The sequence below is a fragment of the Pezoporus flaviventris genome, unplaced genomic scaffold (assembly GCF_033815535.1).
Source record: "Pezoporus flaviventris isolate CSIRO_AGI_PZ_B2104156 unplaced genomic scaffold, CSIRO_AGI_Pfla_v1 ptg000007l, whole genome shotgun sequence".
Taxonomy (NCBI): domain Eukaryota; kingdom Metazoa; phylum Chordata; class Aves; order Psittaciformes; family Psittacidae; genus Pezoporus; species Pezoporus flaviventris.
Window position 1 is genome coordinate 83,774,050 of NW_026892555.1, and position 23,582 is coordinate 83,797,631.

Here is a 23,582-nt window from a genome sequence, read left to right on the forward strand (position 1 = left end):
CTTACAGAGCCTGGTCCCAGGGGTAAGTCTCAAGCAGCAAGAAGCAATCAGACAGGAAGAAAAGAAAGCTTTGCCGTAAAGGAACATGGCAAACGGAACAGTTTCTCTAGCAGCCACCTTTAGAGTCGGAGGAAAAGGCAGCAGAATATGCCAGCCCCAGTGGCAGGAGCTAATGAACCACCCCAAAAAGAAAGCTGGGTTGCAGAAATAGTAAAAAAAAAAAAAACAAAACACCCCAAAACAAATACTTAAAGCAAAGTGCAATATTATTAACTTTTTTTTTTTATTAACTTTATTATAGTGTCCCACACCTGTGGTCCTAAGTGAACATCCTTTAACCTTCAATCTCATCTAGTGAAAATGCTGACAGGCAAGTAACGTAAACCAGCCAGGGTTTCCATTCCTACAAGGGTGTAATCAGAGAATCAGCATGCTTTTACAATAAACAGCAGCTGAAAAACATATTCCTGTGGTACCACAAAAGCAGCAGCATAGAACGTCACTTAGCTGCTAGGGGGGAAATCCCCTTCAACAGCAGCTGGCCATGGGAGCCTCTCTGATGTGCAGTAAGAGAGTAGAAGGACACTGAGCAAAACACAGCACGGGTATCCAGAGCAGCTACACTAGCAGCTTTGAAAGCCTTAGAAACAACCGCCACATACCAAACACCCCATACAGCAAGAGCCCAAGACATGTACCTGAAAAAGCCCAGGGTAGGAGGAGGAACACTGGAGCCATCAGAAAGAACATAGAATCATAGAATAATTAGGGTTGGAAAGGACCTTAAGATCATCTAGTTCCAACCCCCCTGCCGTGGGCAAGGACACCTTGCGCTAAATCATATTACCCAAGGCCTCGTCCAGCCTGGTCTTGAACACTGCCAGGGATGGAGCATTCACAACCTTCCTAGGCAACCATAACCAAAAAGCCCCCAGCAATCCCACTTCTTGGGCTCAGCAAGCAGATCCTCATCCCCCAGCTACTTCCCATAATCCCCCAACCCCAGGCCACCTGAAACCTACAGCCCAGAGGGCACCCCCTCTGAGTGGCTCACAACCCAGGAGGGGGGCAGCAGATGCATTGTGGCCAGACCTGATTGAAGATCCCATGCCCACATGCAGCAGAGCGCTGGCAGCACGCACTGAGTGTTGTGTGCATGTCAGTGGGCTGCCTTGGCAGAGCACTGACAGCAGAGCTGGGCTCCCCATGGCCCCATGCAAGTGGACCAAAAGTAGTGACCTCCCATCCCAGTTAAAGCTCATCAGCTGGAGTAGATCAGCTCAGTGTGTCCACCTGTAGGTATTTACATCCAGTGAGGCACTGGTCTGTAGAATGAATCTGAGTTTCCTTTATAGATCCAAAGACAAATAAATCTTGATGTTTGCTGAGGCTTCGGATGGGGATGTGACATCAGCATCCTGAAATGTTTACATAATGGAGGCAGCAATGTTTTGAAGCACTGCTTGTTCCTTTAGAGGCTTTTGGGGGGGGGGGGGAAGAAAAAAAGTAAAAAACAAGTGTGACCTTGTGACTTTTTTATAAAACCCTGCTACATCAGAAGGTTTGAAATGCAAACAGCTGCTTTTACTGAGCACAGCAGTGCAGCCAGGCTGGGCTGCCTAATCCTGGGGTAGCAGTGTTTATAAACACTGTTCAGACAGGCAGGTTAGATCAGATTTTCCCATGAGCTCATTCAGGATGGTTAGCTTTCATGGGCAGGCACATTGCTTATCTCTTTCAACTACCACCTTTTGAAAGCCAGCCGTGGTTTTCAAAGAATCAGTCCTGGGGAGGAGGAGGAGGATGTAGCAAAGGAGGGTAGTTTTCATCACAAACCTGACGTGGATGAAGCTGCAAGTGGATTAATGCCACCAGATAATATATCACTCACTGTCAGGCTGATCGGGGCCAATTCTGACTGGCAGCAACAAACCTGCTGGAAAGCCCTGGGCTCTTCTGGGTGGGCACAGTCCCCTTGGGTCCAAACCCTGCCCATGGAGAAACCTGTTTTTGCCTTGGAGAGTGTGTAGCAGCAAAGGATATGGAGCTGACCTTCTTCTGCACACCTGAGAGCACCCTGGCAGCCAAGGGATGTGGTCCTCCCATTGCAACATCTTACACTAGGAAGAGTAGTGGGGAAGGCAGATAGATGAGATGGGCACATTTGAATGTACATTGCTCACCTTAACATAAAAGCCAGGGTTGTTAACACCAAAGGGCAGCCTCGCTTCCAGTTGGACCTCCTGCCACTGCGGTTCCTGGCCCTTGGGGGTATTTATCGCAGCACCATGGTCACCTCCATGGAGGGCCGCATACCCCTAGCTAGAGGAAAGCATCTTGCAAACAAAGGACTTACCTGCCATAGAAACAATAAAATGAAGACGCAATATCAGTAGAGCTCAAATATATCATTACAGAGGTGTTTCACTGCAGAGATAACAGCAAACACAGGGATGCGGCCCCAGGGAGGAATTAATCCATCAGAAGTGAAGTGGGAGAAGCTGCACAGAAGAGTGTTCTGCAGAACACGGCACAAGACCCGATGCCTGACACCACCTCGGTGCTTGCCCCCTGTGCTGCGCTCATGCTGAATGCAGCAGCTCTCACAGCTGTAGGCCCTTCCTGTCAACAGACATTTTGTGGCAATCTTGCTGTGGGCATTTGACTGATGTGTCAGAAGAGCCCAAAGGAGCGGGAGGGAGGTGACATTATTGCTGCCATGGAGGAAAAGTGCGGCAGATGAATGCTGTGAGTGGGTCAGCAGTGCTGCTGAGGAAAGGCTTTTTTCTCTCTGTGTTTCTATTCCTTTAAAATAAAAATAGCAAACCCTGAAGTGCTGGCAAAAAGTGTTTTGTTTCTTATGGGACACCACTGAAACATACATCCAGCATGAAGCCATTTGAGCTTGCTGGCTCCACTAGTGTTAAACCCCGTGCATCCCTCAGTGAAGAGCTTTGGGCAAAAGGGCTTTTTCCCACGTTTTCATGTGTGTCCTTCCTTAGGGTGATCCCACCTAATGGGTAGTGCCAGCCCAGCTGAAAAAAGCAGGGAAAACACAGCAATTATAGTGGCTTGTGCACTCAGGAGAGGCCAGTGAGGGGCTGAGCCCCAGCTGCAGGCCCAGCCTGGCAGGGGAGCCTCTTGCACACATCAAGCCCGTGGGGGACAGAAGCTCCCTTTCCTTCCCAAACTTCATCAATCCTGAATAAAGCATCACAGTTCAGGTCCTGGGGGCACCCTGCCGACTTCAAGAGGGTTGGTAGAAAACAGTGGGACGAGCTTAGTTTTGGCCTATTTGGACCACAAGGTGCAGAGGGCTGACTCCCCAGAAGCAGTATGCTCCAAAAGAAGGGTGATCTACCTAGATGATTTCTACCAGAGGGCACAGGTTGTCTTTAATCTCCAACTGCCAAGGGATAAGGGAGGGGAAGGATGCACACAGGAGCCCACAGTTAATAGCCTGTGTCCTCAGGAGAGAAGGCTTCCTGCATCCCTCTCTTTGTCTCTCTCTCTCAGCCAATTTCAGCTGAATTCAATGGAGTCTCAGAGGTATAAGTCTCCAAAATAATTGAATTTCTACAAGGCTGATGAGACACAGCAGTCTGGGAGAATAAGAGATTGCAGGGAATAGTATGCGGTCAAGACTGGGTCAGCAAACACCACTTGCTGAGCTGTCCCCTGCCTGGGCACCCATGGGTCAGGGACACAGGCACAGCCTTGTCCAGGCTCTGCAGAGTCTTCTGCTCACTGGATGCAGCTTCAGAAAACACAGGGTGTCAGTGGGGAGTGGAAAGAGGTTTTAGAGTTATTTTCAGTGACTGATTTCCTCAATGGGGGGTTTCTGTGCTGCAGGTACAGACTGAGCAACAAATTGCGTGGCTGCCATTTGAAGTTATGTTAAAACAAGCTTCATGTTTTCTGAGGTGATGGGGATTTGCCATGTATGCTAATATGAACACAAAGTTCTGCTCAGGGTTGTACATCTGTCTTCAGCAACTTACAGTTAGAGCTGTAGGCTTGATGCAGTAATACCTGGTAGCCAACCACACTGGTCATTTGAGCCTTAAAATTCATTCATAACAAAATGAGAGTGAGCTAATCACTTTCAGTTACCACTGAACAGGTTTCACATGATGTAAGATAGAGCAAACGCTCACCAGTTCTTAGCCTATGCATGAGATTATAATCAAAAGTAGGGAAGAGAATAAACATTCCTTCACCTTTGCTTGTGTATCACAAAGCAAGAAAAGAAAATTAAGCAAAGCAGAGAGATGCAAGCCCCTCTTTCTCAGCTCATTTTACAGATTTCTTTAAAAGATCCCTAATAACTCCACAAGGATCTCTATTAAAAGACGGATTCAGTTCCTACCACTTCTGACGTGACTTACAGAAGTAATGCAAGTTTGTTTTGCTTACAATTCTCTGTGCAAAGCTGTTGGTAATTGTTCTTACTGAGCAGTGGGGCATTCTTCTTCATGAGAAAGATCAATAAATACTTAATTCCTAAATGTAAGCGAGGTGATGAGCAAAATATACAACTAATAAAGATAAATGGTTCTTGTACTCATGAAGGTTTCTTATTAAAGAGTCAGTGGAAAAAATATCCCTGTTGGGCAAAGAAAATAAAATAAATTGTGGACTTTATACAGCAAACACAGCATTAAAAAAAAAAAGGAAAACAACATTAAAGCATCATTAAGGTTGAGCATTTAAAACTACAGAAGCCAGCACAAACATGAAGGAAGATTCCTACAGCAAAATTAATTGGGACTTACTGCAGACTGTGTTATTAATGGTTACATACAGTCAGTTGCATAAACAAATTGCTAAAGCTGTATACAACTGGAGTGAAAATGAGCGATGTGCACCCATGTGTCTCCTCCTATACTGTAAGACCTACCACGTAACAAGGGCAGCAGGTACGGCTTACAGGTCACCTACAGATACATACACATACAAGCACAAGGCAAGAAAACCCCTCAACCTACCAAATGTTCAGGGTACATCTTCTAGTTATTTGTATTTGCTTCTTTAAAGGCAAATTAACAAAGACTGTGACTAACAATGCCTTCCTTTACTGCATGCATAATTTAATTTGCTTCATCTGTTGGGTCTGCAAAAGTTGTAACATGACACGAATGTAACACTCCCGAAGTTGCAAAGTACTTCTATTTAGTCATTTCTATGGCCAGATGAAAACTTTGTGTTATTTCATGTCCCATATTGCAAATAAAACCACAGCTGAGCTAACATGCCCCAATCCCTATGCCTGTTTTCCAAAGCACAATATCCTGGGGACATATTCTCTAAATTGCCTATGAGGGTTTTGGAACAGAACAAAACCAGCCCACAAAAAGACCCCATCCATCCCGGCAATCACATCTAGTGGTATGCTGGAAAGGTGAGCATCTGTCTTGGCTGCAGCAAGTATCACTGGATTGTATTGGCACCAGGGAATCAAAACCTGTGAAATGGTGTTCAGCCAATGCTGGGAGGGAGGTATTACTTGCCTGATGGTGGTTCCCAGAGATGCCAACCAAGATCAGATTCCTGCTACACACAGTACAAAGGCAGCAATAGGAAATTGCCTCTCACGCCCAGGTGGGCTATTAACATTTCAGAGAAGGGGCAAAGGGTGGGCCATCCTTTCAAACAATTCCCATTTCACATGGGAATTGATGTCAGCTGTGTCTCCTACCAAATGCTGTGGATCTCAGTGGAATTCTGGTGTCATGCCTTTTGTTCAAAATTAATCAAGTGCAAAAGAGTGATTCCAGACACTTCATCAAGTTGCCTGAGGTCTTTGCCACAGAACCCAGAGCTACTGATTTCCCCACTTGCACGAGTCAGTCTCTTTCCACCTTTTTGTGCCTCTTCTATAAGAAAAAAAGATGGAATTTCTCATGCAATGTTGCACCTTCACTGCTAGTTTTGCTTCCAAGTTCCCCACCAGCTGAGCATGGGGGGGATATTCTGCTAGTGGGACATTCTGCATAGGGGGACAGACTAGGGGGACATTCTGCTTAGATGATTTAACTAATCTCATGGAAATGTACTTGGCAGTCTTGGTACCCATCATGCTTTCACCTACATAATGGCCAAGTCAGCCGAATATTGCTTTTTCTAAAGATAATAGCATTTTTATGTATTATTACTTAGAGCTTTTTGTGCTCTCACACTGAAAAACAGCTCCAGCTGAAGAATAACTGAAGTCAGTATACTTAGAATCATAGAATCATAGAATAGTTAGGGTTGGAAAGGACCTTAAGATCATCAAGTTCCAACCCCCCTCTCCTGGGCAGGGACACCTCACACTAAACCATGTCACCCAAGGCCTCGTCCAACCTGGTCTTGAACACTGCCAGGGATGGAGTATTCACAACCTCCCTGGGCAACCTATTCCAGTGCCTCACCACCCTAACAGGAAAGAATTTCCTCCTTATATCCAATCTAAACTTACCCTGTTTAAGTTTTAACCCGTTACCCCTTGTCCTATCACTACAGTCCCTAATAAAGAGTCCCTCCCCAGCATCCCTATAGGCCCCAACTTCCTCAGACTGTCTTCATACAGGAGGTGCTCCAGTTCCCTGATCATCCTTGTGGTCCTTCTCTGGACTTGTTCCAACAGTTCCATGTCCTTTTTATGTTGAGGACACCAGAGCTGCACACAATACTCCAGGTGAGGTCTCACGAGAGCAGAGCAGAGGGGCAGGATCATCTCCTTCAACCTGCTGGTCACGCTCCTTTTGATGCAGCCCAGGATACGGTTGGCTTTCTGGGCTGCGAGCACACACTGCCGGCCCATGTTCATTTTCTCATCGACCAACACCCCCAAGTCCTTCTCAGCAGGGCTGCTCTGAATCTCTTCTCTGCCCAACCTGTAGCTGTGCCTGGGATTGCTCCGACCCAGGTGTAGGACCTTGCACTTAGCATGGTTAAACTTCATAGGGTTGGCATCAGCCCACCTCACAAGCGTGTCAAGGTCCCTCTGGATGGCATTCCTTCCCTCCAGTGTACCAACCAAACCACACAGCTTGGTGTCATCGGCAACCTTGCTGAGGGCGCACTCAATCCCACTGTCCATGTCACCAACAAAGATGTTAAACAAGACCAGTCCCAACACCGATCCCTGAGGGACACCACTCGTTACTGGTCTCCAGCCGGACATTGAGCCATTGACCACAACTCTGTGTGCGGCCATCCAGCCAGTTCTTTATCCACTGAGTGGTCCATCCATCAAATTGATGTTGCTCCAATTTAGAGACAAGGATGTCGTGTGGGACAGTGAATACTTAGTTTCTGTCCAGGTAATTATGCTTCCTCCTTCCATGTTAGCTCAATAGAATATGATGATGATAGAACACCATTAATATGTCTATTTTTCCCCCCATTTCTTACTGTCAACATGTGGAATGGAAAACTGCAGTTAAACATTTATCATTCTCTCTTTTCTGGTTTATATTAAAAGTTTATATCTGCCTGCCTGCATTATCTTGCATTTGAGAAGCAGGAAGGATTTTGCAGACAAGACAAAACTCAGAAGAATTGGTTTAAAACAAAACCATAAACTTGCCTTTCCTGATAATGTATTTATGTGATTTACTGATTTCTGAGTCCAGAGGAAAAGAACAACAACAACAAAGACTATCTGTATAGTTTCCTCTGGTAAAAGAAGCAGACCCAAACCATTCCATAATGGTAGTAAAGGAGTTGTGAGCTCCTCTTCCACATCCCTCACACATTCTCAAGTTAATTTTTTGGCAATAAAATCTACCCCAATGTACCTTCTCTCAAGGAACCAGGGCTGATTATGAAAATGAACACTAGTGATTTTTCCATCTTCACAGCCGATCAGGTGCTGCTCCAGCCCACACTCAGTGAGCTTTGGCTGATGTGGTCTAGTGTTAGAAGTCCTTGCCCATGGCAGGGGGGCTGGAACTAGATGACCTTAAGGTCCTTCCCAACCCAAACCAGCCTATGATTCTGTGATTCTGTGAGCTGACCAATATAAAAAGATTTCTGAGTAAGGGTGGGGATTTCAAATCTGAGACCAAGGGAGCTGAACAATTTGTCTGGAGGGAGTGCAGTCGGTTGGATAGGAGATGACAATCAGCTTATCCCCCCAACCAGAACCATTACTTGGAAAAGTTGCAGAATTGTGGCACTTGTAATAGCATATACCAGAAAGCCACTTGGACTTGCATGTAAGTAAGTCCAGTATATCAAATATGGAATGATGACAGACTCACAAAAAATTTAAGCACTTGATTTTTGCAACAACCAGCCTTTAAGTTATGCTATTGAGAGAGCAGTTTGACTATTGATCTCTGTACAATCAACATTTTGATCCATTGTATTCCACAGGCTTTGGGAAGTTCCTGCTAATTTTGGCAGTTGTTGGCTTATATCCAAGATTCATGCATTACAGAAGCATGAAGTCTATTTTGGTGCTTTAAAAAGGTATGGAGAAAGCTCCAACACTCCCTCCCCTCTGACTACAAAAGCCTGGCTACTTTCACAGTAGTTGTATGTCATGCTGTTTGATCATTGTTCAGTGTCTTTCAAGCTATTCCCATTAGGAAGAGAAATTGCTGAGGGATTCAGGTATTTTTATGCAATCTTGTTGATTTTGGAAAAAAAATAGAAAAAAAGAAATACAAAAGTCTTGAAGATGATAGCCTGAAATAAGTCAGAGATAATTTATCATTTTCTAGCCTGCTCTGAAACCTATAAAGAGATTTTTCAGCCATTCTCTCTGGATCATATTTCCAACTTATTTCTGTCTCTGGGACTTCCCACATAATTTTTCTTGCTTGTTTCCTGGTTCTGGAATATATGTGCTCCAGTAACAGTATCTTATTGCTTAGATCTGAAACTGGGCCCGAGAATAACCTTTTCACCATCCTTTTCTGTTTCTTGTTATTTATCCAGAGCCTATGTTTTGGGCACTGAATCCACGTCTTTAAAGGGAGATCTTTGTCTTCCTGCATGTCTCCTGAATGAAAGATGCCATCACACTGACGCGCTTTAATTAAGCCTCTCCAAACCACCATGAACTTCAGACATATTTGAAGAGTGATATTATTAGCAGAGGAAAAATAAAGAAAACAAAATAAATTATGGAGTCAAAAAGCTTCCCAAAAAGCAAAGAACATGCAACAATAGTGTGTACTGCTCTGTGGTAATGGAAAAGCCCACCGGGATGTTTCTGAAGATTGAGCGCTTGAGTGAATGCCTGATGAATGTAGAGCAGCCATTGCTTTCAGGTATCTGGTGGAGGTGGAAAAGGTAACTCAAGAAGCACATAAAAACATTCCTGCATTGTTACATGGAGTCCCAACCAACTTCATTGAATGGCCTCGATTCGGACCTTCAACTTTTGCTCAACACTTTTGGTTCAGAGCAGCTTTTTCCACCTCCAGCTTCAGGAGCTTCCAAATGTACTGTAATAAAGTGGCTTGTGATGAAGCAAAGTTACTAACAGGATCCCTGGTGGGTAATGTGAGGCCAGTGCCAGATGAATGCTGGAGAAGAGTTTCGAGTTACTGGAAAACAAAAACACTGCTTGTTGGGAGGTTGGGGGTTTTGGCTGGTTTTGGCCCAGTTCCTTTTCAAATTAATCCATTTAGTGAAAGCAATATTTGGCCAAAGCAGAATGAGATTTTCACAGAACAACAATAAAATATTCAGAATGTTTATGTTCCCAAAAGTTCAAAATAGAACAAAACACACAGAACAAAACATTGTTCTGAAATGGGCAGACTAGTCTTTTGCTGGAATACCTCTATTTTTTCCCTAAGTCTGAGAAATGCTGGGCAACTCCCACTTCATCAACAGGAGCTGAGGATGCTCCATCCATGACAAGCTCTGGCCTGTTTACAGTCCTGCTTACTGCTGCCATCCTGATTTAAACGTTATATGAGAAAGCTTTCTTCTATAAGCTCTCTTAGGCAGACTGTGGCACTCCAGGTCACTTCAGCACATGTTTAACAGAAGTGCACTAGCAGTTTCTTGAACTTAAGAGAGGACCTGACACTGCCCCACCACAGTCAGCAGAGCCAGGTTGTTTGAAGTTAAGCACATGCTTAAGTGCTATGCTGGATTTTTGCCCAAACTGTCAATCTTTCATAGTTTATCATTTACCACTCTGCTTATGTGCTGGTAGTTATGCTTCAGTGTGCAAATATGTAAATTGCTTTCATAAAGCTCCGCACAACAAGCACAAATAATGCTTTCTCAGCCCTTTACAGGAGTTCTCCAGTCCTGTGACATCCGAGATAGATCAAACAGCACTTAGAACTGGCAAGAAAGTTACTTCTCCGTTAATTAGACAGAATCATTACCACGTTCCTCTTCTTAATAATGAGGTGCATTCACAGACTTGCAAAATCAACAAATAAATAACGCCTTTTAGCTCTAACCTGACAAGTGTCACGCGTTTTGCCTTTAGGAGTGCGTACATCGATCCATCTTACACACACAGCCCCTCTGAGTGAGAAAGGGAGCAAGCTATCAAGGCATGATAAGCACCTTTGCATAACTGTGACACAGATCAAGTTAAATAAGCCTACAAGGAGGATATTTGCAATGGATCACAAGGTAATTCTCCCAAAAACAAATGACCATTTTGATTTTTCTTTCCCTCACTGAGGTTAACTGCTGTGAACTACAAGGGAATGTCACCTCCACTTACCTGTGCCCTGCTGCTTTGTATTCCAAAAGCTCACAGCTCCTTTTTTCACAAAGAATTAAAATTGCCAAGAGGAGAGCAAATATAGTTACTGCCATTCCGTTCCAATACATTGTATTGGAATGATAGGCGGCAATGGTGCCTCACTGAAATAGAGACTTAAAATACAATTAGCTGCAGTCCTGTAAATTGCAGAGCCAGTTACTCCACACTCGTGCCCGTGAGGCCTTCCGCGCATCCACTAATGAAAAGACTGCTTTTCCCCAGACATCAGGTACTTTTGCAAGAAATGAGTACTGGGAAGGGGAAATGCCAGAGTCTGTTCCCTTGCTCTGTAGAGCAATTTTGGTAGAAATTTTTTTGCTGTCAAGAAAATTGCCTGGAAAATAAAAAAATGCAGTCAGCCACTTTTCCTGAGAGGAAGCCTGAGCACTTCTCGGATTGAATCATATTAAAATGAATTAATGCTGACAGCTGGGCTCCCAATCATTAACTGAAAAAAACCAAACTCCAAGCTGTAAGCATCGTTAAAAAAAGTCCTAAGCAAACAAACAAAAGCAGCGAACCAAGTGAACAGGCTCCCCCATGAAAGACAGGTTCTCATCATGACCTACCAAACAGGACAGAGCTCGTCCCCTGAACTGTCCTAGGCCTGGGTGCTGACTCTGCAAATGCTTCTGCCACAGAGCCAGGCTGGAGGTGGGGTTCTGGGCACCCAGACATAGGTGGAGGAGCAGGGGCAGGAGGGACTTGCTGATAGCCACACTCAGGGAAGAAATCCTAGGCAGGGTTCTCTGCGTGACTGTCAGGGAAATAAAGTCCCAGGAAATGGAGGAGCCTGGGACAATGTTTTGGAAGGTTTTATTCTGTTCAGGTCCCAGATGAAGATTTGGCCATCATACCAAACACCGGGAGGTTTTCCTTCACTGCGTAATTCTTTAAAAATCACACACGCATTTTCCTTTCTACTTTTGGCTTTAAACACCAGCCAATTGCCAGCTTAAAGTACATCAAGTAAGTTTGAAGCATTTCAAACAAATTACAATGTGTCAGCGTGGGTTAGAAGAGATGCACAAGGATACTGCTTGTACGAAGTGCATGGCAGTGAAACAGATATTTTCCTTTCACAATAGGTCAGATATAACAAGCTTCCTCTGCAAAGCCCATGGTGGAAAATATCTACTCGTTTCTGGAGATACAGTGAGATGGAGACATAAACATCTCAGCAGCTAAATATAGCTCTGGATAGTAGTGCTTTGAACAGTAAGTTCTAGTGCCTCTTAACTTAATATGGAAATAGCTACAAAAATAAAACAACAGTATTTTCATAGCCGGTCTCTGCTTGTGTGCTCACGGGACTCACACCACCAAATTCCAGCTTCTGCTGAAATTACTCTGCAGTTTTTGTCTCGCACTGTCTCATATGCCAAGAAGACGGAATAATGACGTCCATCACAAAAGGCCATGTCTATTGAGATATATAAAGGTTATTCCACAGAAAGTCAATAACAGAACTGCACTCAGAATGCCTTGTCCTTTAGCATTTCTGCAAGAGTGATAAACTAAGCTTAATTAGAGGAGTTTAGGCCTTGGTCAGAGATTTCCTGAACCCTAAATGCCAGTGGTTTAATTTTGCAATGTTTGTTACTGTACCCATGCCCTTCGGATCAGCTTGCGGTTGCTGAAGCTTGGGGTTGGGCTTGGGTAGGTACTGCTGAAGCAACACTACAAACACTCCGAGGAGGTGGCAGGAACAGCAGAGTCATGCTAATGACATATTTCTCCTCCCAGCTTGCTGCAAGCAAAAACGGTGGCAGCCTGTGCACTGCATCACAGGACGATTCAGGTCAGGAACGACCTCCTGACCCAGAGAAGCAGGGCTACTGTCGGCAAGAAATTCAGAGGAGAAGTGGGCTCCATCACTGGTCATTTCCCATTGCAAGCACATTTGGCTGGGGATCTTGGTGCGTGTGTTAGTGCGGTGCTTTCTCTCTCTCCCTCTCAGAGAATTCAATGGATGATTTCCAACCATTAACAGGTTTGTCAGCAGAGTCACTTGAGTGAAAGGTAAACCGGTATGTCAGCTTCACCTTATGTAACATTAAAGGAAAAAAAAGGATAAAAAAAAGGCATCTGCTCCTACAAGTCACATAGAAAATCAAACATAAACAAAAAAGTTGTGTTTTCCTCTATTTCCACTTGATGTTACCTTCCTTCAAAGTCAGAAAGTTATGAAGCTCACTGCCAAGCATAAGTCAATAGATAAACAAGTAAAGAAAATATCGACAAACTGGATTTCAAAGGTCACGGGAAGGACGCGAGTGCCATAATTTCAGCCTTCTCCTTCCCCTTTTCAGACCTCAAAAGCCAAAAAGCTGTTTCCTGCCTCATGATGAGAAAGGAGCTCTTGCAGAAAGCAACTGAATCCAGACCCTCTTTCAGCTGATTAACTGGATTCAACCCTGCTCATCCTTATTAACATAAACAGTCCAGGAGAGACTAGTTGAGGAGAGAGTTGGTGACCACCAGCGCTGTGACAATCAGTTCCAGCTCACCACAAGCCCTGCCTCAAGAATGACCAGAGTTGTTCTATACATGACAGCAATGCAAGGTAGGTTCCCAAACCTTCCCCAGACACGGCAGCTCACAAAGCAGCTGCCCAAAGACAATACACAGGAGAAGACAAAGCTTCTTGCCTTTGGGCTGGATGAAGCCATGTGAAGATGGAGAAGGGGCACCTGGAGCTGCCCCACCACTGTGATGCAGAGCATACCCACAGCAGGTACAAGACAGAGATGTCATCCCTTCTCCACCACAGCTGTAGCTCCCCAGAACATTCCTTCTAGCTGGCTCCTACTCACAGCACCCCACATCTACCAGGATGCAGCAGCAAGCATGGCACCCTCCATGCTCTCATCCACTTTGCCAAAGGCATCTGAGAGAAGTACCCTCAACACCCCAGGGACACAGGAAAAGGGATTTGAAAGCAAATCAGAAAAGATTTGAAAAGCAATGAGCACCAGATGCTTACAGATTAGCTGGGGTAGTAGGAACTGAAATGACATTTCGTGCTGTAGCCAAACCAGAAACCTCAAGGGTTCAAGGGTGATGCTAGAAAGCAAGGTTTGGGTAAGACCACAAACGTTCATTCATATATTCCCATTCAAGAATGTGAAGGCTGTAGCAGCTTTACAACTAACAGCCACGGCATGCATTGCAATTGCCAAAGCTTGTAAAATCTGATATACCCTGTGAGGGGGAGGGGGAAGTCATTTAGTTTGAGTCATAAGAGGTCTTGATACAATCTAAGCTTCATCATCTCCGAAGAAACAGCTCACTCCCTGGACGGATATCAAAAGGCTGCAGTGTATAGCCTTAATAACACAATAGCAGAGAACAGCTCTTAGCACGGAAGAGTACAAGATCTTTGTATCAGCTGCTTTTCAGTACAGTTTCTCTCACATTACATCACCTGATGGGCACTCCAGGCTTATGGTTAGCTCTTCATGGGCTCATGGCTCTGAAATCAAGAAGATACAGGCTTTGCAGAGGTTTATATAATATCAGCATAGTTAAAAAAACAGCTGTGCAGCCCCAGGCATAGATAACAGCGTCAATCTACCTATCTGTCCCTGCCGGAGGTTTGCACTGTCTGGAGCCTCACCTGCTCTAGCAGTCAGAGAGCCTGCAATCCTGCTGCAGGTGAAAGAAGGCAGGCGGGAGGGCTCGGGATAATTCTGCCTTCTTGCCCTCAGCAGAAAACACAGGGGCTGGGTGATACCTGCAGTGGCCTGCAAGGCACTGCAGGCTCAGAGACCCCCTTCTGTGGCCCAAGCCCTTTCTGGACTCCACGAAGAGGGATGATGCTCAAAGACCCACATCAGAGACAAAGAAAGCTTAAACTCAGCTGAGTACAAATTTTTTCCCCTACCTTAGCTCCCAGGGCTGGGGAGGACTTTTTATTGCTGATGACATTTGCTTCTGGAAAGGAGAGGAGCACACATCCATGGGAGGGAAGAGCTGACACTGTCACAAACACACCCCACGGGGCTGTGCAAATTAGCTGAGTGGGAGAATTTCTGACACTGTCCTGTGCTGAAATAAACCCAAAAGTGCGGGCCAAGACTCTGGCAAGAGCCTTCCCCGGGGAGACACAGGAATAGCACAGCCAATCCTGCCTCTCCACCTGAGCTGTGCTCCAGCGCTCCCGCAGCCTCAGCTACAAACTGAATCCATGAACGGCAGAGATGCAAAGGACCAGTGCTGGGAAAGAGAAAGGTCAGCTAAGGCTGCTACCACTACGGCCCATTCAGAGCAAACGGCAAACAAGAGCAGACCCCTGCAGAGGAGCACAGGGGAAAACCAGTGCACGTGTTGCAAACTTTTTCCCATGCTCACCAATAGCTTTCAGCTAGTACAAGAATGGATGTAATAATCAAAACCCACCTTGTGGAAAGAGACCATAAGCAGAAAGAGTAATTGATGCAGGTTGTACTTTGGACAGCCATTTCCACTTGCCTGCATAGCAGAGCATATGGATTATTCCTACTAGCACAGATGAGCAGCAGCAGATGCAGTGGGGTGAGATGCTGTTTTATTACCAGCCCTGTGGTAAGGAAAGACATCAGGCCTGAGCTCCTGTGCAGGCTCCCAGGAGCCTGCAGCACCAGACAGTATCTACCTCCAGTGTTTTCACTTAGAGGGTAGAATATCCACTTGGTCTTGTCATAAATAACACACAGTTTTGACAGGCTTGCAGAAGATGTGCCTTCAGAGTGACAGCCTGTGGGTCTCACATTCCCACTTTTTCAGTCAATTCCTTCACATCACACCAATGCCAGCTATTCAGCTGCTCCTATCAGTGAATTTGCTCTACAAACAGTAGTTTTGCAAAAAAATTGCTCCAGCAATGTAGACTGGGATGCTAAGTGGTACAGCTGCCTGTAGCTGCGTGTACTGAAATGATGGCACTGCAGATAGAGGTCTCAAGGCATGAGGAAGGTCCCACAAAGCTGATGACGCAGTACCCTGCAATGATACAGTACACTGTAGACAGCTGGAGGCTGGGGCTGAGGTGGGGACAGCTCTCCATAGCAGAGACTCACTGGATTTAAGGAGAACAAGCGTGGCAGATTCCCATGCCTACACACAGGTTTTACGCTAGCAGCAATTTTCCACCTGCCCATGGTTGCTCCTTGCCTTTTCTTTATGGTCAACTACCAGCAGCAGGCATATGTCCACCTTCCCACATGGAAATCTGTGGGTATAGCCTGTAACAGATGTGAAATACCTTCTGTGACTGTTGTGCTAGCACATTCCTAGTAGGAAAAAAGCATGACCAGCAGGTCGAGGGAGGTCTCCCCTTCTACTCTGCTCTGGAGTACTGTGTTCAGCTCTGGGGCCCCCAACATAAGGACATGGAGCTGTTGGAGCAAGTCCAGAGGAGGGTGATGATGATGATCAGAGGACTGCAGCACCTCTCCTATGGAGACAGCCTGGAGAAGAGAAGGATCTGGGAGACTTTGAGCAGCTTTCCAGTACCTAAAGGGGCCTTACAAGAAAGCTGGAGAGGGACTTATAGGAGCAAGCAGTGACACGACAAAGGGGAATGACTTTAAACTGAAAGAAGATGCATGTATATTAGATGTTAGGAAGCTCTTTACCATGAAGGTGGTGAGGCACTGGCACAGGTTGCCCAGAGAAGCTGTGGCTGCCCCATCCCTGGCAGTGTTCAAAGCCAGGTTGGACAGGGCTTTCAGCAACCTGGTCTAGCGGGAGGTGTCCCTGCCTGTGGTAGGGGGGGTTGGAACTGGGTGAGCTTTAAGGTCCTTTCCAACCCAAACCATTCTATGATTCTACGTTCACTGTACCACTACCTAGTGGGCAAATTACTCCCACTCTAGTGCTCAGACACTGTAAAGAGGCAGCCGAAAGCTGCACAGATGACTGCAGGCCCATGATAGGATATTTTCTGTAACACTCAAGAAGCAGATGGAGGTTTGTGACTAGTTTCTCCCAGCCAAACTTCCTGCAGAGGGATGACTAGTTTCCAGAGCGTTAAACAGACGTGTGACCATGGCCAAATGCCAGATGGCCAGAAAGAGCACTGGAGCAACCCTCATGACGAATGTCTTGCCTTGGCTGCCAACATCATGTACCATATGCATCAGCTGCCAGGTAGGAAGGCCTGGCTGCAAGTTGGGGGTGTGCCATAGAGATATTGCATAGCACAACTTTTAGCGATGCCATCATATAATGGGACAGAAAGAAGAAATTTTTTCCCTTTCACTTGCTTCCTCTGCTGTGCAAAGGGAGCTGCTTCAAAGGCCCTTTTACTGATGGTGTAAATGGAAAAACCCATTTCAAAGGCAGGACGCCCAGCTCTGTGCAGCCTCCTGCTGAGCAGGAGATACATTTTTTGCTTCAGGAGATACAATTTTTGTGTAATTCTCCCAACAGCTGACTTCAGGGAATGATGAAGCAGTGAGGTGTAGGTCTGTGCTACTTATTCAACTGTGGGGTAGTGGTAGGGAAGCTAGTGTTTGCTCTTGGAAGGCCTACAAAGTTACAAGTCTACCTCAAAGCCTGCTGCAATGGATTTGCCGTTACTGGGTCCCCAGATGCATCTGCCACAGCAGAGCCTCTAAGCACCCTGGCTCTTTGCTCTCACTTGTAATCAGCATACAACCAGGGAATTTGTGTCTGTGTTTGATTCATGGCGCAGCCACTACCCAGGCTGCTTGTAATTAGAACATAAAAAGAAATGAAAGCAAGGAAACAAAGGGAAAAGCCTCCATATGGCATCATGCTATGCAAACCACCACCTCCAGCTGCAGTTTCATGACCTCTTTATGCTGATTTAACTCTGGGCTGCCACTGGAACAACCAGCCCTAGCCTTCCTGCCTGCCCTGGCACGAGCTGGAGCAGGGAATTGGAATGTGATTTTACAGTTCTTTCATCAGGTTCCTTTTCATTTGGATCAATTACCTGAGCTGTCATGCTGCTCGGCCTGCCAGAGCACAGGAGGCAGCAGCAGAGCACGGTCAGCGGCAGCAGTTCACAGCAAGGTTAGCTAAAAGGTGATGTCTCACAGCAGCAGCCTCACATAGCACCAGTCTTAACCTGCCTCAACATATTCTCACATGCATGTTGACACAGCTTGCAAAAAGTATAGCCAGTTTCAGAGATATTCAAATGTGCATGCCACATTGGGCACATAAAAATCAGTGATCTGCCCAGACTGATTTCATTTATGCTTTAGTCTGTGAGATGCTTATGCAAGACATGAAACAAATCTAGGACTTTGCAGACTCCTACTGAGAGTGAGCATGTGTGAGACAAATAGCTGGCAGACAAGTTATAACAACCAGAACAAATACCCGACCCAAAAGATGGTTGCCTATTTCTTCTAAAAAGATTTTTTCTGGTTTTATTTTCAAGAAATACGTACACTTGGAGAAGAAAGCGGAGGCTTTTTGAGCCCCACTGATGCCTAAATGGCAACCTCCAAATGCAAATTTCAGGCACAGGCAGCACTTAATTTGTATCAGCAGAGCACTCTGATCCCTGGATGGGATTTTGGCACTCTAGTCCATCAACTTTTATTTACATTCCAGAGGTGGAGTTTGGTTCAGAGGAAGCCTGAGGATGGGAACAAGGCAGGAACACGTATCACTTCATCATGTAGAATGATGCTTAGTCCCTCTGGAAAGTTGAAGTCTCTGTGTAGTCAGCAGCTGGGCCAGCCCATTCATCAGCATCATAAATATGGTCAGTGACATCACCAGCACATAGTGGCTAATGCTGCAAGGAGGAAACAGATAAAAGAGGTGAGAGAAAAAAGCAAATTTACAGAGTAAAAAAAACCCTGACATAAACAACCTCCAAATATTTGCTTTTCTAACTAGGCCTAATTGCTGGCCCAGCATGTCATTTTATATATGCTGCTCCTAGAAGACAAAAGTCATAGTAGCACTATCGTATAAAATACAAAGTCCGTGACAAAATAAAATGGTGGGCACGATAGAAAACACAGCTGAGCGTATACCCAAGTGAATAAGTGGTACTGGGTGTAGTTCATTCAAGTGGGTAATTCAACATATGTGGCTGAAAACATTGCAAAACTTCTGTTTGCTGTGAATTGATAACACAAAATCTAGGGAGAGCTTGCTATCAGATATACAGTCCTTGCTAGTAAGGCAACTCAGATATTTAGGTATTTCTGTCAGCTGAAGTGCAAATTTTCTAGAGAAAACTATTCCAGTGATGAGCAGCTTTAAAGAAAAACCAAACAAACACTACTTTTTCACTCAACATTTCTAAAATTTTTGTATTTCTCTGCTGTGGTGAAAAATGGTTTCAAAGAGATTAAAGAAATGAATTCAAGACTGGCTAATAAACACAATACAAAGATGCAGCTTCTGGGTTAGGAAGTGCTTAAGTCACTGTCGGGGTTTAAGCCCAGCTGGTACTCAGTACCATGCAGCAACTGGCTCACTCCCCCCTCTTCCTCCCTTCGCTCCTGGAGGGATGGGGAGAAGAATCAAAAGAATGTAACTCCCACAGGTTGAGACAAGAACAGTCCAGCAACCAATGTACAACACAAATCACCACCACTACCACCACCGACAACAATGGTAAGAGAAAATAACAAGGGAAGAGAATACAACTGCTCACCACTCGCTGACCAATACCCAGCCCCACCCCAGCAGTGATCTCACCCTTTTGGGTAACTGCCCCCAGTTTATATGCTGGGCATGACGTGCTATGGTATGGAATACCTCTTTGGCTAGTTTGGGTCAGGTGTCCTGTCCCTGCTTCCTCCTGGCTTCCCCTCCTCCCTGGCAGAGCATGACGCTCAGAAAGTCCTTGGTCAGGGTAAACATCACTTAGCAACAACTGAAAACATCAGTGTTATCAGTGCTGTTCCCAGGCCAAAAGTCAAAACCACAGCACTGCACCAGCTACTAAGAAGGAGAAAAAATGACTGCTACTGCTGAACCCAGGACAGTCACTAATGATTTAAAAGGATAGCATGTAGAGAACTGTTCTCTTGCTCAAATTCTGGTACCTGATATTCACTAGTGTTACAGGTGGGCATTTAGGGTCAGACTGAGAGATGACCTAGTATAGCCAGCATCCTGTGTTCAATGTCTGAAGCAGGCTGCTGTTAACATAAACCACAAGCCATTAAGAAATTAGAATTTTTCCAAATCCAGTGACATTTCAGGTTAAAGTTGCAGACAAAAGAGTGCTGCACCCATGTCCATCGTCCATCCAGTGCAGCTGTTTGTTTTTCTCCTGGCACTATTGAAGATAATGGCCTTCTAATATGAAAGGTACACAAACCTCCTGATGCACCTATACCCACTATTTCAAAGCAGATGGCTCTTTAGGATGAGCAGGGTAGCATCAGACTCAATGAAGTCTGAGTTTAGCCACAAAAAGGATTGCAAGGAGCACTTGCTGGTTTAATGACCTGGAATTTCTGCCAGAGGACCCATTCAGTTTGAGAGTTTAGCCACGGAAGAGCAGTAAAGCTCATAATGCCAACACTATCAATCCTCACGACCCCGAGACTGTGACAACCCTGGCACTAGCCTAGTGCAATTTAGCTCTGTGAAGTGGAGAAGCACCAGCTCTTAAAGCTGGGCTGCTAATCAGTGTGAGAGAATAAAAGTAATCCAGTAAGTTCACTAATGAGCAGAAGCTCTTCCACAGCCAGAGTACCAGCAACTAAAGTTGCCAAGGTCTGACCAAAGAGGATGGAGTACACTGAAGGGGACTTGACTCACGGTACAAGATTTTTCTGTTTCTGTTAAGTCTGACTAAACCTTCTTACAAACACCTTGCTCAAAATACATAATTTTAAGAAATCAATTACAAAAATCTATCAGCATAAATGGGCCCAGACCTCAAGAAGCAACAGCCTACCCTAACAGCCTGCACTTTGCACCCACATAAACTCCCACCCATATGGAGCAAATAATGTGAACAACTCAAGGTTTAAAATATCAGGAACCATCTTTCTTATATGCATTTCCCGTAAGTATCTCCCTCCTCCAGCTTTAGCTAAGCAGAGCAGTACACCTACAAGAGCCATATCCTGCCCTGCTTCTGTGGCAAGGTGTAAGATGACAGAAAGAGAGCATGAAGTCAGGCACAAAGCCTACTCTCACCTGCTCAGTGCACTTTGGACTTCGTAGCTCACAGCATATTTACAAGTAAGAAAGATAACACAACTCCCTCAAGAGCTGCCTTTGGAAGTCCACCTGGGTGTGTTACAGGTTTGATCTCAGTTCTCCATGGGAAAGCATATGTTGCCAACTGAAAGTCAAAGCCTCCCTGCAGTTATCTTCATGGTGTAATGGTGCCCTTGGGCAAGCACCAAGGGCGCATTACACCAAGTACAAGCACTACAGGTACAGAAGTTTGCACGGCTTTTAAAAGAACAGCCACTCCAGTAAACAGCTGGATGGCTTAACATCTCGTGCATTGCTGGTAACACCTCATCTCCTCACCTAGAACCAGAATTGCATTTTTTCATAGAAGTAGAAACACCACTTTCCTTCTAGCTTTCAAAGAAAGCTTGAATGAGAAATCTGAAAATCAGAAGCCAAATGAAGATCCTGCCTTTACTCCTACAGACACTCTGAGACAGTAACCAGAGAATTGTCAACTTGCTGCCATCAGCATGGTTCCTACATAGACATCTGAGTTCTTGTCCACCCTAAAAGGAGCTTTTCCAGATGTAGGTGTTAATCAATGATTCTGGGAGACACAGAGGGGCTTTCTCAAAGGAAAAACATCTACACAAACTCTGCTTTGCTACCTGTCATTCAAGGGACTGGGTCCTCCATACTTTAGTAAAGAGAGTGATGAACACACTTCTCCCTTGCTATATTGCAAAAGGCTGAATAGTTATACTCCTTCATTAAAATATCAGATGTTCAGAATAAAGAAATACATATATTATGCCATAGAGCACAATTGAAACCAATTTCAGTCTACTTGTCACATGATTACAAACAGCCAGCATCTCTAGGGCTACCAGCAACTGGTGGTGAAGTGCCTGTAGGCAGCTCTGCTTGGTAGATTAGTTCTCAGGCTGGGGTAATGGAGTGCTTAAATAAATAAAGCAAGACACAGGTATATGCTACAACACCTGTGGCAAAATCTTGGTCAGAACTTCACCCTTGACTGGATCTGCAGATACAGTGAAGCAAGGTAATTCTTAAAACAAGCTTCCTCCATCATAAGTCAAACCTGAGCTAATAAGAAAAAGGAGTGAGATTTTAGGCTCCAGGAAGTGGAAAGAGAAGAGACATTAAACAGATACAAGAGAATGGTGTAGTGGGGCACAGTGGGGCAATGCTTATAAATGATGAGATGAGCAGGGACAGAATGGTAGAAAAGAGGTAGTTGGTGGAGAGGATCACAGATGAGCTAAGGCAAGGCAGGTCTGTTCAGTGGAAAGGTGAGTGCCCTAGGTATGAATTGAACAGGTAAAGCTGCTGGTAGGAAATTTTTTATGAGGGAGGAAGACACTGTTTTGGTGTTAAGGGCAAAGAGGAGACCATATGAGGTACTACCATCTCCTGGCTTTGTGACAGTGTACATCAGCAAGATATATGGAAAGACAATCAGAATCAAAGATCGGGGGGTGGGGGGGAGAATCAATCTTGCTCCAAAACGTGGCTTTCTCCCAAAAGAAACTAATTCCTAAGATGGCAGACCTGATAGAAGCTGGGAAGACAGGAAGATGGAGTAAGTTATCATGACAATTAAAAACCCTAGAAATAAAGCAAGTAAACCAAAACCAATTCATGCAAGGACTTGGAAGAACACTCTCCACAAGAGTCCAAAGACCTTATTTCTTCATGACATGCTATTCTAAACTGCAAGATTGTCCCCAAGCACACACTGAGACCCCAGATTCAGATTCTGGATTTTAAGTCTCCTGGTCTCCTGCATTTCCAGTCAGGATCTCATACCATCTCTTTCACACAAAACAAACCACAAATGGCATCACTCCTGTTTTAGAAATCACTGGTAAACACTGTCTTCTTTCTAGTTACAAGACCTCTAGTTTAATGGTCAGACATAGAAGCCCCAACATCCCAAACCTAACATCAGTTCTGCTATCCTAAAACAAACAGTCTGTTGTGCTTTATCTATGTCCCCTGAACTTTGAAACTGCAGAAGACAGTTAAGATTGTATCTTTATCTTCCAGCCACTGTTACAAAAAGAGCAAGGGGATAGTACAATGTGTCTATATAAAACTATATAATACTGTTATATAAAGAAGCTTTAGAATTTATCTTGACTATTTGAATATATAGCTATTTACAAATTGCATGCACTATATAGATATCTCTCTATCTGTAGAGGTAAACATACCTTTAAAGCTACAGAGAAATTATTTTAGTGACAATGAAGAGGAAAAGCTAGCTATTCAATTTGTTTGTTCTTCAAAAACAAAAGACTGTCAGAACAAGCTTCTCATGAGCTACATACTACACACTGATATTTAAAATACTAGGAAAACAGCATTATTATTTTATGAAATGTAATGGTGTCTTCTACTAGGGCATATGATGCAGTTTAGGGTGACCTCGAGATACGTAGTAGAGGCTAAGATTAGCAGACTTTACAAGCTTGCGTAAGTCAGTGCTATGAGTTTTGCATTCACTACAAGACTATCATCCTGTTATTATATCAAAACAATAAAAAACACTCCCTGAAACACAAGTTCACATTGATTTTGGCATGACCATTAAGCAAAGGAGCTTTAAAACTTTCTAAGACACCATAAATATTTATAGTAATTGATAATTTACTGAAAAGAGGGAATCAATGGTGCGTTGATAATTTGCAGAATGTGGTAATGC

General features: G+C 44.6%; 1 protein-coding gene across 7 annotated transcripts in view; it reads right to left on the minus strand.

Annotated features, from left to right (window-relative positions):
- Nucleotides 1-18,081: 18,081 nt before the first annotated feature.
- Nucleotides 18,082-23,582, minus strand: part of PIGN (phosphatidylinositol glycan anchor biosynthesis class N) — a 101,483-nt gene continuing 95,982 nt past the window's right edge. For 6 of the 7 annotated variants that reach the window (XM_061449287.1, XM_061449285.1, XM_061449286.1 and 3 more), the window contains one exon: nt 18,082-18,494. In XM_061449287.1, coding sequence (XP_061305271.1) covers nt 18,371-18,494 — 124 coding nt within the window. In that variant the 3' untranslated portion in view covers nt 18,082-18,370. The remainder of the gene's footprint in view (nt 18,495-23,582) is intronic. The other variant, XM_061449290.1, reaches the window with a different exon arrangement.